The sequence below is a fragment of the Staurois parvus genome, unplaced genomic scaffold, assembly GCF_062004578.1.
Source record: "Staurois parvus isolate SC_StPar_1 unplaced genomic scaffold, SC_StPar_1.0 ptg001056l, whole genome shotgun sequence".
NCBI classification, from domain to species: Eukaryota; Metazoa; Chordata; class Amphibia; order Anura; family Ranidae; genus Staurois; species Staurois parvus.
In genome coordinates, this window is record NW_028318852.1 from 78,707 (window position 1) to 92,500 (window position 13,794).

Below are 13,794 nucleotides of genomic sequence, written 5' to 3' on the forward strand. Positions count from 1 at the left end.
TTTTTATATTTATGTTATTTTTTTTTAACATACCGTCACCCTAGCAGTACAGTGTCACCATGGTGACACTGCTACTTGCGGGGGGTGATGAAGATTTTTTTTTTTTTTTACACTGATTGCTTTTACACCCATAAAGGCTGTAAAAGCAATCATTTCTCCTTCTCTCTGGCTGCATTCTTGCAGCCATTGAGAAATACTGTGTGAGCTGTGATTGGTCACAGCTTGTCACATGGTACAAGGCTGTTGTGAATAGCCCTGTACCATGTGATCTCTGTGATCATTCACAGATTTCACACGTAGTAAGCAATGATATCAGAAGTGACATCTTGCTTACTACTCTGCATGTGATCACTGATTGGCCAATCAGTGATCACATGAATCGGGACCTCGCACAGAGGTCCCGTACAGCGATCGGTGTTCCACTGTGTCCTCTGGACACAGCGGGCACTGAATCGCAGGGAGTGCACACAGCTTGAAAATGCGAGCGCCGTTTATGAACAGCAACCCGCCGCTGCACTGCTCCTGTCCAGCCGTTTATGTACATGAGCCGGACAGGAAGTGGTTAAAAAAAAAAAATGGCACGGGTTTTAGCAAACAAAATGTATTTTCAGTTTTGAGTTTCCATCGACTTTAACGAACAGTTTATTCCAGTTCTTCCCCCTGTCCGTTCCACTTCTCTCATTAAAAATATATTCTCTGTATGTTTGTTCACTTAAAAGTCGGTTTTGATGAATAAAACAAACATTGTGCCCTAAAAATTCATTTGGTGGGAGAAAAAAAAAAAAAAATCAAACGATTGATTGAAAGTCACAAGCCGCGTCTTGCTGGGAGGCGGAATGAGCTGAATATTGATATGGAATGATTTTGAGGAAAAGGGCCGTGAATCCATTATGTAACGCGGCGGCCGTGTTTTGATTCCTGGAATACGGCTTAATCACGTCTCGCAGGGTATCTGGGTGAGCGATCTGCGAAGCCCATTAAAATGTTTTTAATAAAACCGAGTGAAGAGAACATATACTGGGAAACCATAGCAACCAACGAGGTGTTCATTTTCATCAGTCCGACTGCACATGGTCAGAACATGATGCCTGATCCGCCGCCGCCGACTACAAAGGAATCAGACTAATAAATGAAGGTTCAAACTTAACACTGAGCAGATGTGAAAACAGAAAAATAGATGCCGTTATATATTCATTGTAATATTAAAGAGGAACTCCGGGTATGTTATACATAGTTACATTGTTCCAGCTTGGACCAACTATGTACAGGTGAAACTCAAAATATGAGAATATGGTGCAAAAGTTCATTTATTTCAGTGCAGCAACTTAAAAGGTGAAACTAATATATGAGACTCATTACATGCAAAGCAAGATAGTTCAAGCCGTGATTTGTCATCATTGTGATGATTATGGCTTACAGCTCATGAAAACCCCAAATCCACAATCTCAGAAAATGAGAATATTCCATGCAATCAATAAAACAAGGATTGTACATAGAACAATATCGCACCTCTGAAAAGCAGAAGCTGCATATGTACTCAGTACTTGGTTTGGGCCCCTTTTGCAGCAATTACTGCCTCAATGCGGCGTGGCATGGAAGCTATCAGCCTGTGGCACTGCTGAGGTGTTATGGAAGACCAGGATGCTTCAATAGCGGCCTTCAGCTCTTCTGCATTGTTCGGTCTCATGTCTCTCATCTTTCTCTTGGCAATGCCCCATAGATTCTTTACGGGGTTCAGGTCAGGCGAGTTTGCTGGCCAATCAAGCACAGTAATCCCACGGTCATTGAACCAGGTTTTGGTGCTTTTGGCAGTGTGGGCGGAGCCAAGTCCTGCTGGATCCTGCCCATGCGATCACTTAAAGGGCTTTTTATTCTCCTTCTGATAGCAATAAAGTTAAAAGAATTTTTTTTAAAAAGTGGGTAAAAATAGTTACATAAAATAAACATGATTAAAATGCATTTTTTTATTTAAAGCACCCCTGTCACCCCCATACACACTGTAAGATATCGCGGACGTCAGAGTGAGAGTAATTCTAGGGCCATAATTCACAGTTAACTGTAACCTGTAAAAGCTTTTATAGTCTTGCCTATGGAGAACTTCGGGTTCCGTCGTTTTTGTGATTCCACAGACATGCGCAGTTTTATAACTTGACATGTTTGGTATCTATTTACTCAACATAACCTCATTATTTTGTCAAAAGATTGGGAATAATGTGTTTTGTGTGCACTAAAATTAATTAGTGTATTTTTTTCTTAAAATTTGCATTTCATAAATGTATTTATTACAGGTACTTATGCCATCAATTTATACAGCGCTTTACGTGTATATATATATATATATATATATATATTGTACATTCACATTATTATTATTATTATTATTATACAGGATTTATATGGCGCCAACGGTTTGCTCAGCGCTTTACATTATAGTGGGAGACAATACAGTAACAATACATTTCAATGCAAGAGGGATTAGAGGGCCCTGCTCCTTGGAGTTTACAATCTAGGAGGGCGGGGTGAGTGGTACAGTAGGTAGTCACTGTGGGGGATGGAGTGGTTGGAAGAGTAGAGGATTCCAGAATTAGCAGAGGGCAGGATAGGCTTCCCTGAAGAGAAAGGTTTTCAGTGAACGCCGAAAGGCAAGTAGAGTAGGTGATAATCTGATAGATTGGGGTAGGGCGTTCCAGAGGATGGGTGACGCCCTGGAGACATCAGTCGCCACCCCCAAGGAGCGTACAATCTAAGGTCCCTAGTTCATGTCAGCACCTGTGGTAGTGAGCCCTTGTAGATAATCAACTTGGGATTCCCCAGGGTGCAGAGTCTAAGCCCCAGCCTGCTTCTTCACCAGAGCCCCTGATGGTGGGGATGGACTTGCAGCAAGCTGGGACCAGGTTGCGGCCCCTGGTTACGCCAAGCTGAGGATGAGGAGACCGTGCGCAGGAGCAGAGTACAATGGGAGGAGACAAACGGAAATCCGATAGACTAGCCGAGGTCAGGACGGGCGGAAAACAAGCACAGTCAGAGAACGTAGTCAGTACATGAGTGGTCAATGCAGGATACAAGGCAATACACAGGCACTCAGACAACTAGGCAGTTGCTCAGGCAAGTGGGCTAGACTGAGCATGTCTTGTATAGGCAGGCAAACAAGGAGGCGGGACAGGAAGTGGAGGAAGGGAAGAAAATAAAACCCAGAGAACAGCAGAGGACACCCATAGGTGAGCACAAAGACATGTGAAAGGGATCAGGAACAGCACTGCAGCAAGGAGGTAAAAACACAAAACAAAAACATGTGACAGTTCACATACTAAGGCTAATTTAGACAGGAGTCAATTGGCCTACCAGCATGTCTTTGAAGTGTGGGAGGAAACCCTCATAGGCTCAGGGAGAACATGCAAACTCCAGGCAGGAGGTGCCATGGTTTGGATTTGAACCAACGACCCGAGTGCTGCCAAAGTGGAAGTGATAACATAAATGTCTGTGCAAATATCATGCAACATAAAAAATTGCAACTGCCACCATTTTATTCTGCAGGGTCTCTGCTATCAGAAAATATAGACTTCTTGGGGGGTTTATAGTCATTTCTAGCAAAAAATGCAGATTTTGATGTGTCCAACAAATGAGCTGCTAGGCACGTCGTTAAGCATACTGTAACGTTTGAATGGTCTTGTAGGAAAAAGAAGGCATCCAATGGGAGCCAAAGGAGGAAGAGGAGGATGAAGATGATGGAGTTGAAGAAGAGGATGAGGAGGATGACCATATGGAGTTTTGTCGTGTCTGTAAAGATGGAGGGGAGCTCTTGTGCTGTGACACTTGCCCCTCCTCCTACCATTTGCACTGTCTTAACCCACCTCTGCCTGAAATACCAAACGGTGAATGGTTATGCCCGCGTTGCACGGTAAGGACCTATGACACCAAGGAATGTGCCTACCTGATCGCTCTTCTCCACGTTCTCCTATCACAGCCCTCTGCTTGTTCAGGCCCTTGGATCACAGCCCGGTGCAGTATCACAGGTACTTATATAGCGTCATCAATGTACGCAGCGCTTTACATATACAGTGGGGCAAAAAAGTATTTAGTCCCCACCAATTGTACAAGTTCTCCCACTTACAAAGATGAGAGAGGCCTGTAATTGGCATCATAGGGAGACCTCAACTATGAGAGACAAAATGAGAAAACAAATCCAGACAATCACATTGGCTGATCTGGAAAGAATTTATTTGCAAATTATGGTGGAAAATAAGTATTTGGTGAATATGAAAAGTTCATGTCAATACTTTGTTCTATATCCTTTGTTGGCAATGACAGAGGTCAGACGTTTCCTGGAAGTCTTCACAAGGTTGGCGCACACTGTTGCTGGTATGTTGGCCCATCCTCCATGCAGATCTCCTCTAGAGCAGTGATGTTTTGGGGCTGTCGCTGGGCAACACGGACTTTCAACTCCCTCCAAAGGTTTTCTATGGGGTTGAGATCTGGAGACTGGCTAGGCCACTCCAGGACCTTGAAATGCTTCTTACGAAGCCACTCCTTTGTTGCCCGGGCGGTATGTTTGGGATCATTGTCATGTTGGAAGACCCAGCCACGTTTCATCTTCAATGCCCTTGCTGATGGAAGGAGGTTTGCACTCAAAATCTCACGATACATGGCCCCATTCATTCTGTCCTGTACATGGATCAGTCGTCCTGGTCCCTTTGCGGAGAAACAGCCCCAAAGCATGATGTTGCCACCCCCATGCTTCACAGTAGGTATGGTGTTCTTTGGATGCAACTCAGCATTCTCTCTCCTCCAATCACGACGAGTTGTGTTTCTACCAAACAGTTCTATTTTGGTTTCATCTGACCATATGACATTCTCCCAATCCTCTTCTGGATCATCCAAATGCTCTCTAGCAAACTTCAGACGGGCCCCGGACATGTACTGGCTTAAGCAGGGGGACACGTCTGGCACTGCAGGATCTGAGTCCCTGGCGGCGTAGTGTGTTACTGATGGTAGCCTTTGTTACGTTGGTTCCAGCTATCTGCAGGTCATTCACTAGGTCCCCCCGTGTGGTCCTGGGATTTTTGCTCACCGTTCTTGTGATCATTTTGACCCCACGGGGTGAGATCTTGCGTGGAGCCCCAGATCGAGGGAGATTATCAGTGGTCTTGTATGTCTTCCATTTTCTAATTATTGCTCCCACAGTTGATTTGTTCACACCAAGCTGCTTGCCTATTGCAGATTCAGTCTTCCCAGCCTGGTGCAGGTCTACAATTTTGTTTCTGGTGTCCTTCGATAGCTCTTTAGTCTTCACCATAGTGGAGTTTGGAGTGTGACTGTTTGAGGTTGTGGACAGGTGTCTTTTATACTGATAACAAGTTCAAACAGGTGCCATTGATACAGGTAATGAGTGCAGGACAGAGGAGCCTCTTAAAGAAGAAGGTCCAGGTCTGTGAGAGCCAGAAATCTTGCTTGTTTGTAGGTGACCAAATACTTATTTTCCACCATAATTTGCAAATAAATTCTTTCCAGATCAGCCAATGTGATTGTCTGGATTTGTTTTCTCATTTTGTCTCTCATAGTTGAGGTCTCCCTATGATGCCAATTACAGGCCTCTCTCATCTTTGTAAGTGGGAGAACTTGCACAATTGGTGGGGACTAAATACTTTTTTGCCCCACTGTATATTGTACATTCCCATCAGTCCCCACCCCTGAGGAGCGTACAATCTAAGGTCCCTAACTCACATTCATACATACACATACTAGGGCCAATTTACACAGGAGCTAATTAACCTCCCAACATGTCTTTGTAGTGTGGGAGTACCCGGAGGTAACCCACGCACAGGCACAGGGAGAACATGCAAACTCCAGGCAGGTGGTGCCGTGGTTGGGATTCAAACCAATGACCATAGTCCCTAACCCTCAAGGGGTGTACAATCTAAGGTCCCTAACTCACACTCATACATACACGCAGGGGCTTATTTACCACAAGGCAATTTCCTAGGGCAGAATTTTTTAGGAGGGCAGCACCGCCCCCCGATAGAAGGGACAGGTGGGAACTGAGAGAGTCTGCGGGCTGCTTGCTGGTGTATGCAGAGCCCGATTCTCGTTCCTGGGGATGCCTGGAGCTTTCAAGGTGAGTGTCTTCGCTTTCTCGTCATGGTGGGGTGGCCAGTGTATGGGAGTGGTGGTTGTGGAAAGCTCTCTCTTATGGGGGTTGTGGGAGCTGGGGTGTTGTTGGTCAATGTCAGGCTCTCTTCATGGGTGGGGGGGGGGATGCTGGTCGATGTCAGACTCACTTTGGGGGGGAGCCGATTTTTGTGTTGCCTAGGGCGTTACGAAACCTAAATATACCACTGCATACACATACTAGGGCCAATTTAGACAGGAGCCAATTAACCTACCAGCATGTCTTTGGAATGTAGGAGGAAACCGGAGTACCCGGAGAAAACCCACACAGGCACAGGGAGAACAAGCAAACTCTAGGCAGGTGGTGACGTGGTTGGAACTCGAACCTACAACCCTAGAGCTGCTAGGCAGATGTGCCAACCACTTAGCCACTGTGCTGGGAAGAATTGGGAGTCCCACATCATGGGGTGTCACCAATCTTTCTAAAACAAAGACCCATTTACTGTCCTTCAGAGTTTAGAGGGGGCCAATGGGAAGGCGGAAATGCTAACCATTTAGCCGCTGTGCTGCCGTTGTTTACACACTCCTGTGACCACTGCCTCGTCAATCCCATTTCCCTTGTTGGCATCTACAGCACACCTCCCGGCTATCCCTATGTTGGGGAGCCAAAAATCACAACTGGTGACGGGTGCAAAATAAATTCACTTTCCTTTCTTTGCAAAATATGTTTTCCCTTTTTTCCTTTCCATAGTGTCCGCCATTAAAGGGCAAAGTTCAACGGATCCTGCACTGGATTTGGAGAGAACCGCCTTTGTGTGCACCAGCCCCTTTTACTGCGATTGATCCACTCATGCCTCCACCTAAGCCTATGGAAGGGATTCCAGAGAGAGAGTTCTTCGTCAAGTGGGCGGGGCTCTCCTACTGGCACTGCTCATGGGTGAAAGAACTACAGGTGAGACTCTTTTTTTAAATTTTTTTACTGTAAAGTCAACCTGCAGTAAAATGTGTTCCCCATCTTCAGCTTGGTAACATATTAACCCCTTGATGCCGAGCGCACGCAAATATGTGGCCACTCGGGCGTCTGGGCCTTGACGCCGTGCGGACAAAATGACTCTTTTATATGTAAAAAAAAAATCTGAAGAATATATTTTAAAAAAATATATTTTAAAAATATATATTTTTTAAAATATATTCTTCAGATTTTTTTTTTACATATAAAAGAGTCATTTTAACATATATTTTTACATATAATTTGTAAATGCGCACCAAAAATGTAGATTTGTTTTTTTAAAGATACAGTATATTTGAAATATATTTTAAAAAATATTTTTCATATATTTTATAAAAAAAAACGCATTTCAACATGCAGTGTACATATATATATTTATTTAAATATATTTTGAAATATATTGAATATGGCCACAATTGTAGCATTTAAAATATTTGGCAATATATTTGGGAAGAATATTTTTAAAATATATTTCAAATATATTTTTCTTCCATGTGGGCATAGCCAAACAGGAAGTGAAAGGAAATCCTTGGGAATTCCTTGGGGTCCCCCAGGTCATCAGAACAAGCGTCCCCATTGGAAGGTTTCCCCACTAGTACTTTTCTGGGTACAGCCCAAAATGTGTGATCTCTTTCTTTTACTTTCCACTTTCAATCATAATGCTAACAGGACAAATGAGGAGGTGAATCTTCTTAACGGGGGGGGGAACCTAGAGAGATATTACAACTGACAGGAATTCTAATTCTCCTGCACCCTAAAACTAAAAAGAATGTTTTGCCTTTAGTTATACTTTAAGGGGGTTGTAAAGGCTGAAGGTTTTTTTTACCATCATACATTCTATACGTGAAGGTAAAAAACCTTCTCTGTGCAGCAGTACCCCCCAGCCCCCCCCCCCCCCAATACTTACCTGAGCCTCATCGCGATCCAGCAATATTCACAACAGCCTCAGCTGTCCCGGGTCTCTGCCTCCTCATTGGCTGAGACAGCAAATGGGTACCATTGGCTGCTGTCAATCACAGCCAGTCAGCCATTGAGGAGAGAGAAGAGGTGGAGCCAAGCCATAGCTCCGTTTGTGAATAAACACATGGAGCAGCAGGTGCCCCACAGCGAGCTGCATACTATGGGGGCACCCGACAGAAAGGTGGAGCCAGGAGAGCCTGCGGGGGACCTGAGAAGAGGAGGATCCAGCTGCTCTGTGCAAAACCATCACACAGCATGTAAGTATAACATATTTGTTATTTTATAAGAAAAAAATGAACCTTTTAGTATCGCTTTAAATCCAACAAGGTGCATGCCAGCTTGTGGACTTACCTCTTCAATTTACTATTTACATTTTTAGGGAGCACCGGGAGCATAGCTATCGCTATACTTTGGGCATCCTGACGCTAGAACCTCTGTTCTCAGTTCCAGCAGCCTGCCCCTCCCTTCCTCCTGCCCAATCACAGAGCACTTTGTGTCTTCTCATTTCCAAAATACAAAGGTTTCTGTGAATAGGCAGCAGAGTGGGAGAGGCAGTCAGAGATGTGTGTTGGAAGGTAGCACCTCTTCTGTCAGAGCTCCAGGAGTGTAGCGAGTTGACACAGCTACAATGCCTGCCCCTCCCCTCCTCCTGCCCAATCACAGAGCACTTTGTGTAGTCTCATTTCCAAAATACAAAGGTTCCTGTGAATGGGCAGCAGAGGGGGAGGCGCAGTCATAGATGTGTGTTGGAAGGTAGCATCTCTTCTGTCAGAGCTCCAGGAGTGTAGCGAGTTGACGCAGCTACAATGCCTGCCCCTCCCCTCCTCCTGCCCAATCACAGAGCACTTTGTGTCATGTCATTTCCAAAATACAAAGGTTTCTCTGAATAGGCAGCAGAGGGGGAGAGGCAGTCAGAGATGTGTGTTGGAAGGTAGCACCTCTTCTGTCGGAGCTCCAGGAGTGTAGCGAGTTGACGCAGCTACAATGCCTGCCCCCCCCCCTCCTCCTGCCCAATCACAGAGCACTTTGTGTAGTCTCAATTCCAAAATACAAAGGTTCCTGTGAATGGGCTGCAGAGGGGGAGGGACAGTCAGAGATGTGTGTTGAAAGGTAGCGTCTCTTCTGTCAGAGCTCCAGGAGTGTAGCGAGTTGACACAGCTACAATGCCTGCCCCTCCCCTCCTCCGGCCCAATCACAGAGCACTTTGTGTAATCTCATTTCCAAAATACAAAGGTTCCTGTCAATGGGCTGCAGAGGAGGAGGGGCAGTCAGAGATGTGTGTTGGAAGGTAACATCTCTTCTGTCAGAGCTCCAGGAGTGTAGCGATAGCTGTAGTCCCGGAGCTCCATAAAATTGTCAGATAACTCCACAAGGTGGCATGCACCTAGTTGCACTTCACTCATAGTATCCCAGCACATTTTGGGTGAATTCATGGAGTTCAGCTTTAACATCACATATTATTAGAGCTGACAACATAACTCAGCAAGAGCTGGTGACATCACTGAGAAAGTAACCTGTGACCTCACATCGCTGATAATATGCGCAGTATGCCTTGCCTTTGAACGGGGAGCTCAGCGAGCTGGATAGTAACTGAGAACCTGGAGAGGGAACTTGGTAGCTAAGCACATGGAAGGCAACCTGCAAAGGAACAGCCATGCGTTGTATCAGTATTGGAGGAATGCGTGGACATGTCAATATAGGAGCGTTTCCTGACAATGGATTCCCCCTTTAATACCTGATTGGCCATCGTACTCCTAATACCCCTTTGTAGCCGCAGGATCCTTTACACATTTATAATGTTTGGTAGTTACTGAGGGTGTTTGGCGTTTCAGCTGGAGCTCTACCATACTGTCATGTTCCGGAATTACCAAAGAAAGAACGACATGGATGACCCGCCGCCCTTCGACTACGGGTCAGGAGATGAGGACAGCAAGAGTGAGAAGAGAAAAAACAAAGACCCCCAGTATGCAAAAATGGAAGAGAAGTATTATCGCTATGGGATAAAGCCAGAGTGGATGATGATCCATCGGATAATGAACCACAGGTAGGAGACTGGGGGGTCGTGGTAGATTGGTCACATGGGGGGTCAGTCCTCAGCATTATGCCTACTTCTTATTATTTGCTTTGGACAGTAAGACCTGCCCCCATAGCAGGCTGCTTGCTGCGGGGGCACCTGACAGAAGGGAGGAGCCCGGAGCACCTCACATCACAGCGATCACGCGGTACAGAGCTGTTCGGATCGGCAATCAGTCTGTAGATGCAGTAAAGCATGCTTGTTATACTAACTGTGGAACCTAAGAGGTTAATCCTCTGCATTGTGTAAAAAGGCTGTTTGATCCTGTCTTCGCTGATCCTCCCCTTCTTCCACAATCCCCAATCCATCAGCTGATATTACGGAGCTCTAGGAGTCACTCTGCACATGCTCAGTTTTTTTTTTTCTTTGGGAGGGTGCATGTGATCAGCAAAGGGCCAATTGACGCTGTCCAGAGGATCAGGAGCCCTTCAGCCTCATAGGATAGTCAAGGGAGAAATGAAAACTACTCCTACAAACTTTAACCAGTGCTCAGCTGGACACTGATAGAAGGCACAAGACTGCTATATACTGCTGATGATAAAAGGGATTTAGCGGTTTATATTTACAAAAAAAAATTCATTTCCATGTTCTGTGTACTGTGGGAGAGCGGATATAGTGAATGCGGGATCCGGGGAGAGCGGATATAGTGAATGCGGGGTCCGGGGAGAGCGGATATAGTGAATGCAGGATCCGGGGAGAGCGGATATAGTGAATGCGGGGTCTGGGGAGAGCGGATATAGTGAATGCGGGATCCAGGGAGAGCGGATATAGTGAATGCGGGGTCCGGGGAGAGCGGATATAGTGAATGTGGGGTCCGGGGAGAGCGGATATAGTGAATGCGGGATCCGGGGAGAGCGGATATAGTGAATGCGGGGTCCGGGGAGAGCGGAAATAGTGAATGCGGGGTCCGGGGAGAGCGGATATAGTGAATGTGGGGTCCGGGGAGAGCGGATATAGTGAATGCGGGGTCCGGGGAGAGCGGATATAGTGAATGCGGGATCCGGGGAGAGCGGATATAGTGAATGTGGGGTCCGGGGAGAGCGGATATAGTGAATGCGGGATCCGGGGAGAGCGGATATAGTGAATGCGGGGTCCGGGGAGAGCGGATATAGTGAATGCGGGGTCCGGGGAGAGCGGATATAGTGAATGTAGGATCCGGGGAGAGCGGATATAGTGAATGCAGGGTCCGGGGAGAGCGGATATAGTGAATGCGGGGTCCGGGGAGAGCGGATATACTGAATGCGGGGTCCGGGGAGAGCGGATATAGTGAATGCGGGGTCCGGGGAGAGCGGATATAGTGAATGCGGGGTCCGGGGAGAGCGGATATAGTGAATGCGGGGTCCGGGGAGAGCGGATATAGTAAATGCGGGGTCCGGGGAGAGCGGATATAGTGAATGTGGGGTCCGGGGAGAGCGGATATAGTGAGTGCGGGGTCCGGGGAGAGCGGATATAGTGAATGCAGGATCCGGGGAGAGCGGATATAGTGAATGCGGGGTCCGGGGAGAGTGGATATAGTGAATGCGGGGTCCGGGGAGAGCGGGTATAGTGAATGCGGAGTCCGGGGAGAGCGGATATAGTGAATGCGGGGTCCGGGGAGAGCGGATATAGTGAATGCGGGGTCCGGGGAGAGCGGATATAGTGAATGCGGGGTCCGGGGAGAGCGGATATAGTGAATGCGGGGTCCGGGGAGAGCGGATATAGTGAATGCGGGGTCCGGGGAGAGCGGATATAGTGAATGCGGGGTCCGGAGAGAGCGGATATAGTAATTGCCTAGGCCAAAATGATGTCATACATCCCAGGAGTCTTCATGGGAGGAGGGGCCTTTTCAGCTAAGCACACCCTCCTGCCTGTGTGCCTGAGATAAGGGCAGATGGATTCCAGGAAGTAATTGCTACATAAATCATCTGATCTTACTCAAGATGGCCACAGCTGCAAAGTCTGAATTTGGGGGGAGGGGGTGTTCTAATCAATGTCTTGGCAAAATAAAGCATGGAGCCATGGATGGATGGATCAGGGATTTTGCTTTGAATATTAAAAATGAATTAAAATGGAACTTCACTCTCTCAATTCACTATTTATAATCCTTCTGCTGTTAGCATTAGTTAATAGATAGGAAAGTATATTATATTTACTTGTTTTAAATTTTTTTTTTTTTACATTTAATTGGTTACTTCCTGGTTTCTGGCCTAGGCCAACATGATGTCATACATCCAAGGACTCTTCAGCAAGGGAACAGGGGATTTCTCAGCACACCCTCTTGTCTGCATGCCTGAGGTAAGGGCAGACGGATTCCAGGAAGTAAATGCTACATGAATCATCTGCCCTTACTCAAGGTAGACGTAGCTACAAATGCTTGGGGGGGTTCAAAGTGATTTCTCAGTAAAATAAAGCATGGAGACATGGACAGATGGGGGAGTTACATAGTTAGTCTGGCTGAAAGAAGACAAAAGTCCATCCAGTTCAACCATTAACCACTTCCCGACCGGCCGTTGTATATAAACGGCCGGACGGTGGCACTGCAGGGTCGGGTGGCCGTCAATAAACGGCCTCCCCGCACCCTGCTTGTGCGCGCTCCCTGGGAGCGCGCAGCACCGCGATCCGGTGCCCGCTGTGTCCTCCGGACACAGTGAAACACCGATCGTCGGACGGGACCTCTGTACGAGGTCCCGATCATGTGATCGCTGATTGGCCAATCAGTGATCACATGCAAAGTAGTAAGCAAGATGTCACTTGTGACATCATTGCTTACTATGTGTGAAATCTGTGAATGATCACAGAGGTCACATGGTACAAGGCTATTCACAAAAGCCTTGTACCATGTGACAGGATGTGACCAATCACAGCTCACTCAGTTCTTCTCAATGAGTGCATGAATGCACACAGAGAGAAAGAGAAATGATTGCTTTTACATCCTATATGGGTGTAAAAGCAATCAGTGTAAAAAAAAAAAAAAAATCTTCATCACCCCTCACAAGTAGTACAGTGTCACCATGGTGACACTGTACTGCTAGGGTGACAGTATGTAAAAAATAAAAATAAAAAATAATAATATAAAAAAATAAAATAAAAATGTAAAAAAAATGTTTAAAAATTATAATTTTTGCTTATAAACTAATTTGGATTTTTTTTTTTTTACTAAAAAGATAACGGAATAAATTTTGGCTAAGATTTATGATGAAATATTATTTATTTGCAAAATTTTATAAAAAAAACACTTTTTTTCAAAATTTTTGGACATTTCATTTACATAGCAAAAAAAATACAAATCCCAGTGGTGAATAAATACCACCAAAATAAAGCTTTATCTATCTCAAAAAAATGGTAAAAAATTCATTTGGGTACAGTGTTGCATGACCGCGCAATTGTCATTCAAAGTGTGATAGCGCTAAAAGCTGAAAATTGCCCTGGACAGGAAGGGGGTAAAAGTGTCCGGTCTGGAAGTGGTTAAAAATAAAAAGTTATAATCCTACACCCACAGTTGATCCAGAGGAAGGCAAAAAACCCAGCAAAGCACGATCCAATTTGCTCCTGCAGGGGAAAAAATTCCTTCCTGATCCCCCGAGAGGCAATCGAATATTCCCTGGATCACCTTTCCCTATAAATGTTATATCCAGTTATATTCTGTGTATCCAAGAAAGAATCCAGG

At 45.8% G+C, this 13,794-nt stretch overlaps 1 protein-coding gene across 1 annotated transcript in view; it reads left to right on the plus strand.

The window, feature by feature from the left end:
• CHD5 (chromodomain helicase DNA binding protein 5) overlaps nt 1-13,794 on the plus strand; it is a gene marked incomplete at its 3' end in the record, with an annotated part of 151,006 nt that overhangs the window by 28,520 nt on the left and 108,692 nt on the right. Inside the window, exons 7-9 of the mRNA XM_089658184.1 lie at nt 3,674-3,898; nt 6,857-7,057; nt 9,907-10,118. Of these exons, the coding sequence (XP_089514310.1) occupies nt 3,674-3,898; nt 6,857-7,057; nt 9,907-10,118 (638 nt within the window). The remainder of the gene's footprint in view (nt 1-3,673; nt 3,899-6,856; nt 7,058-9,906; nt 10,119-13,794) is intronic.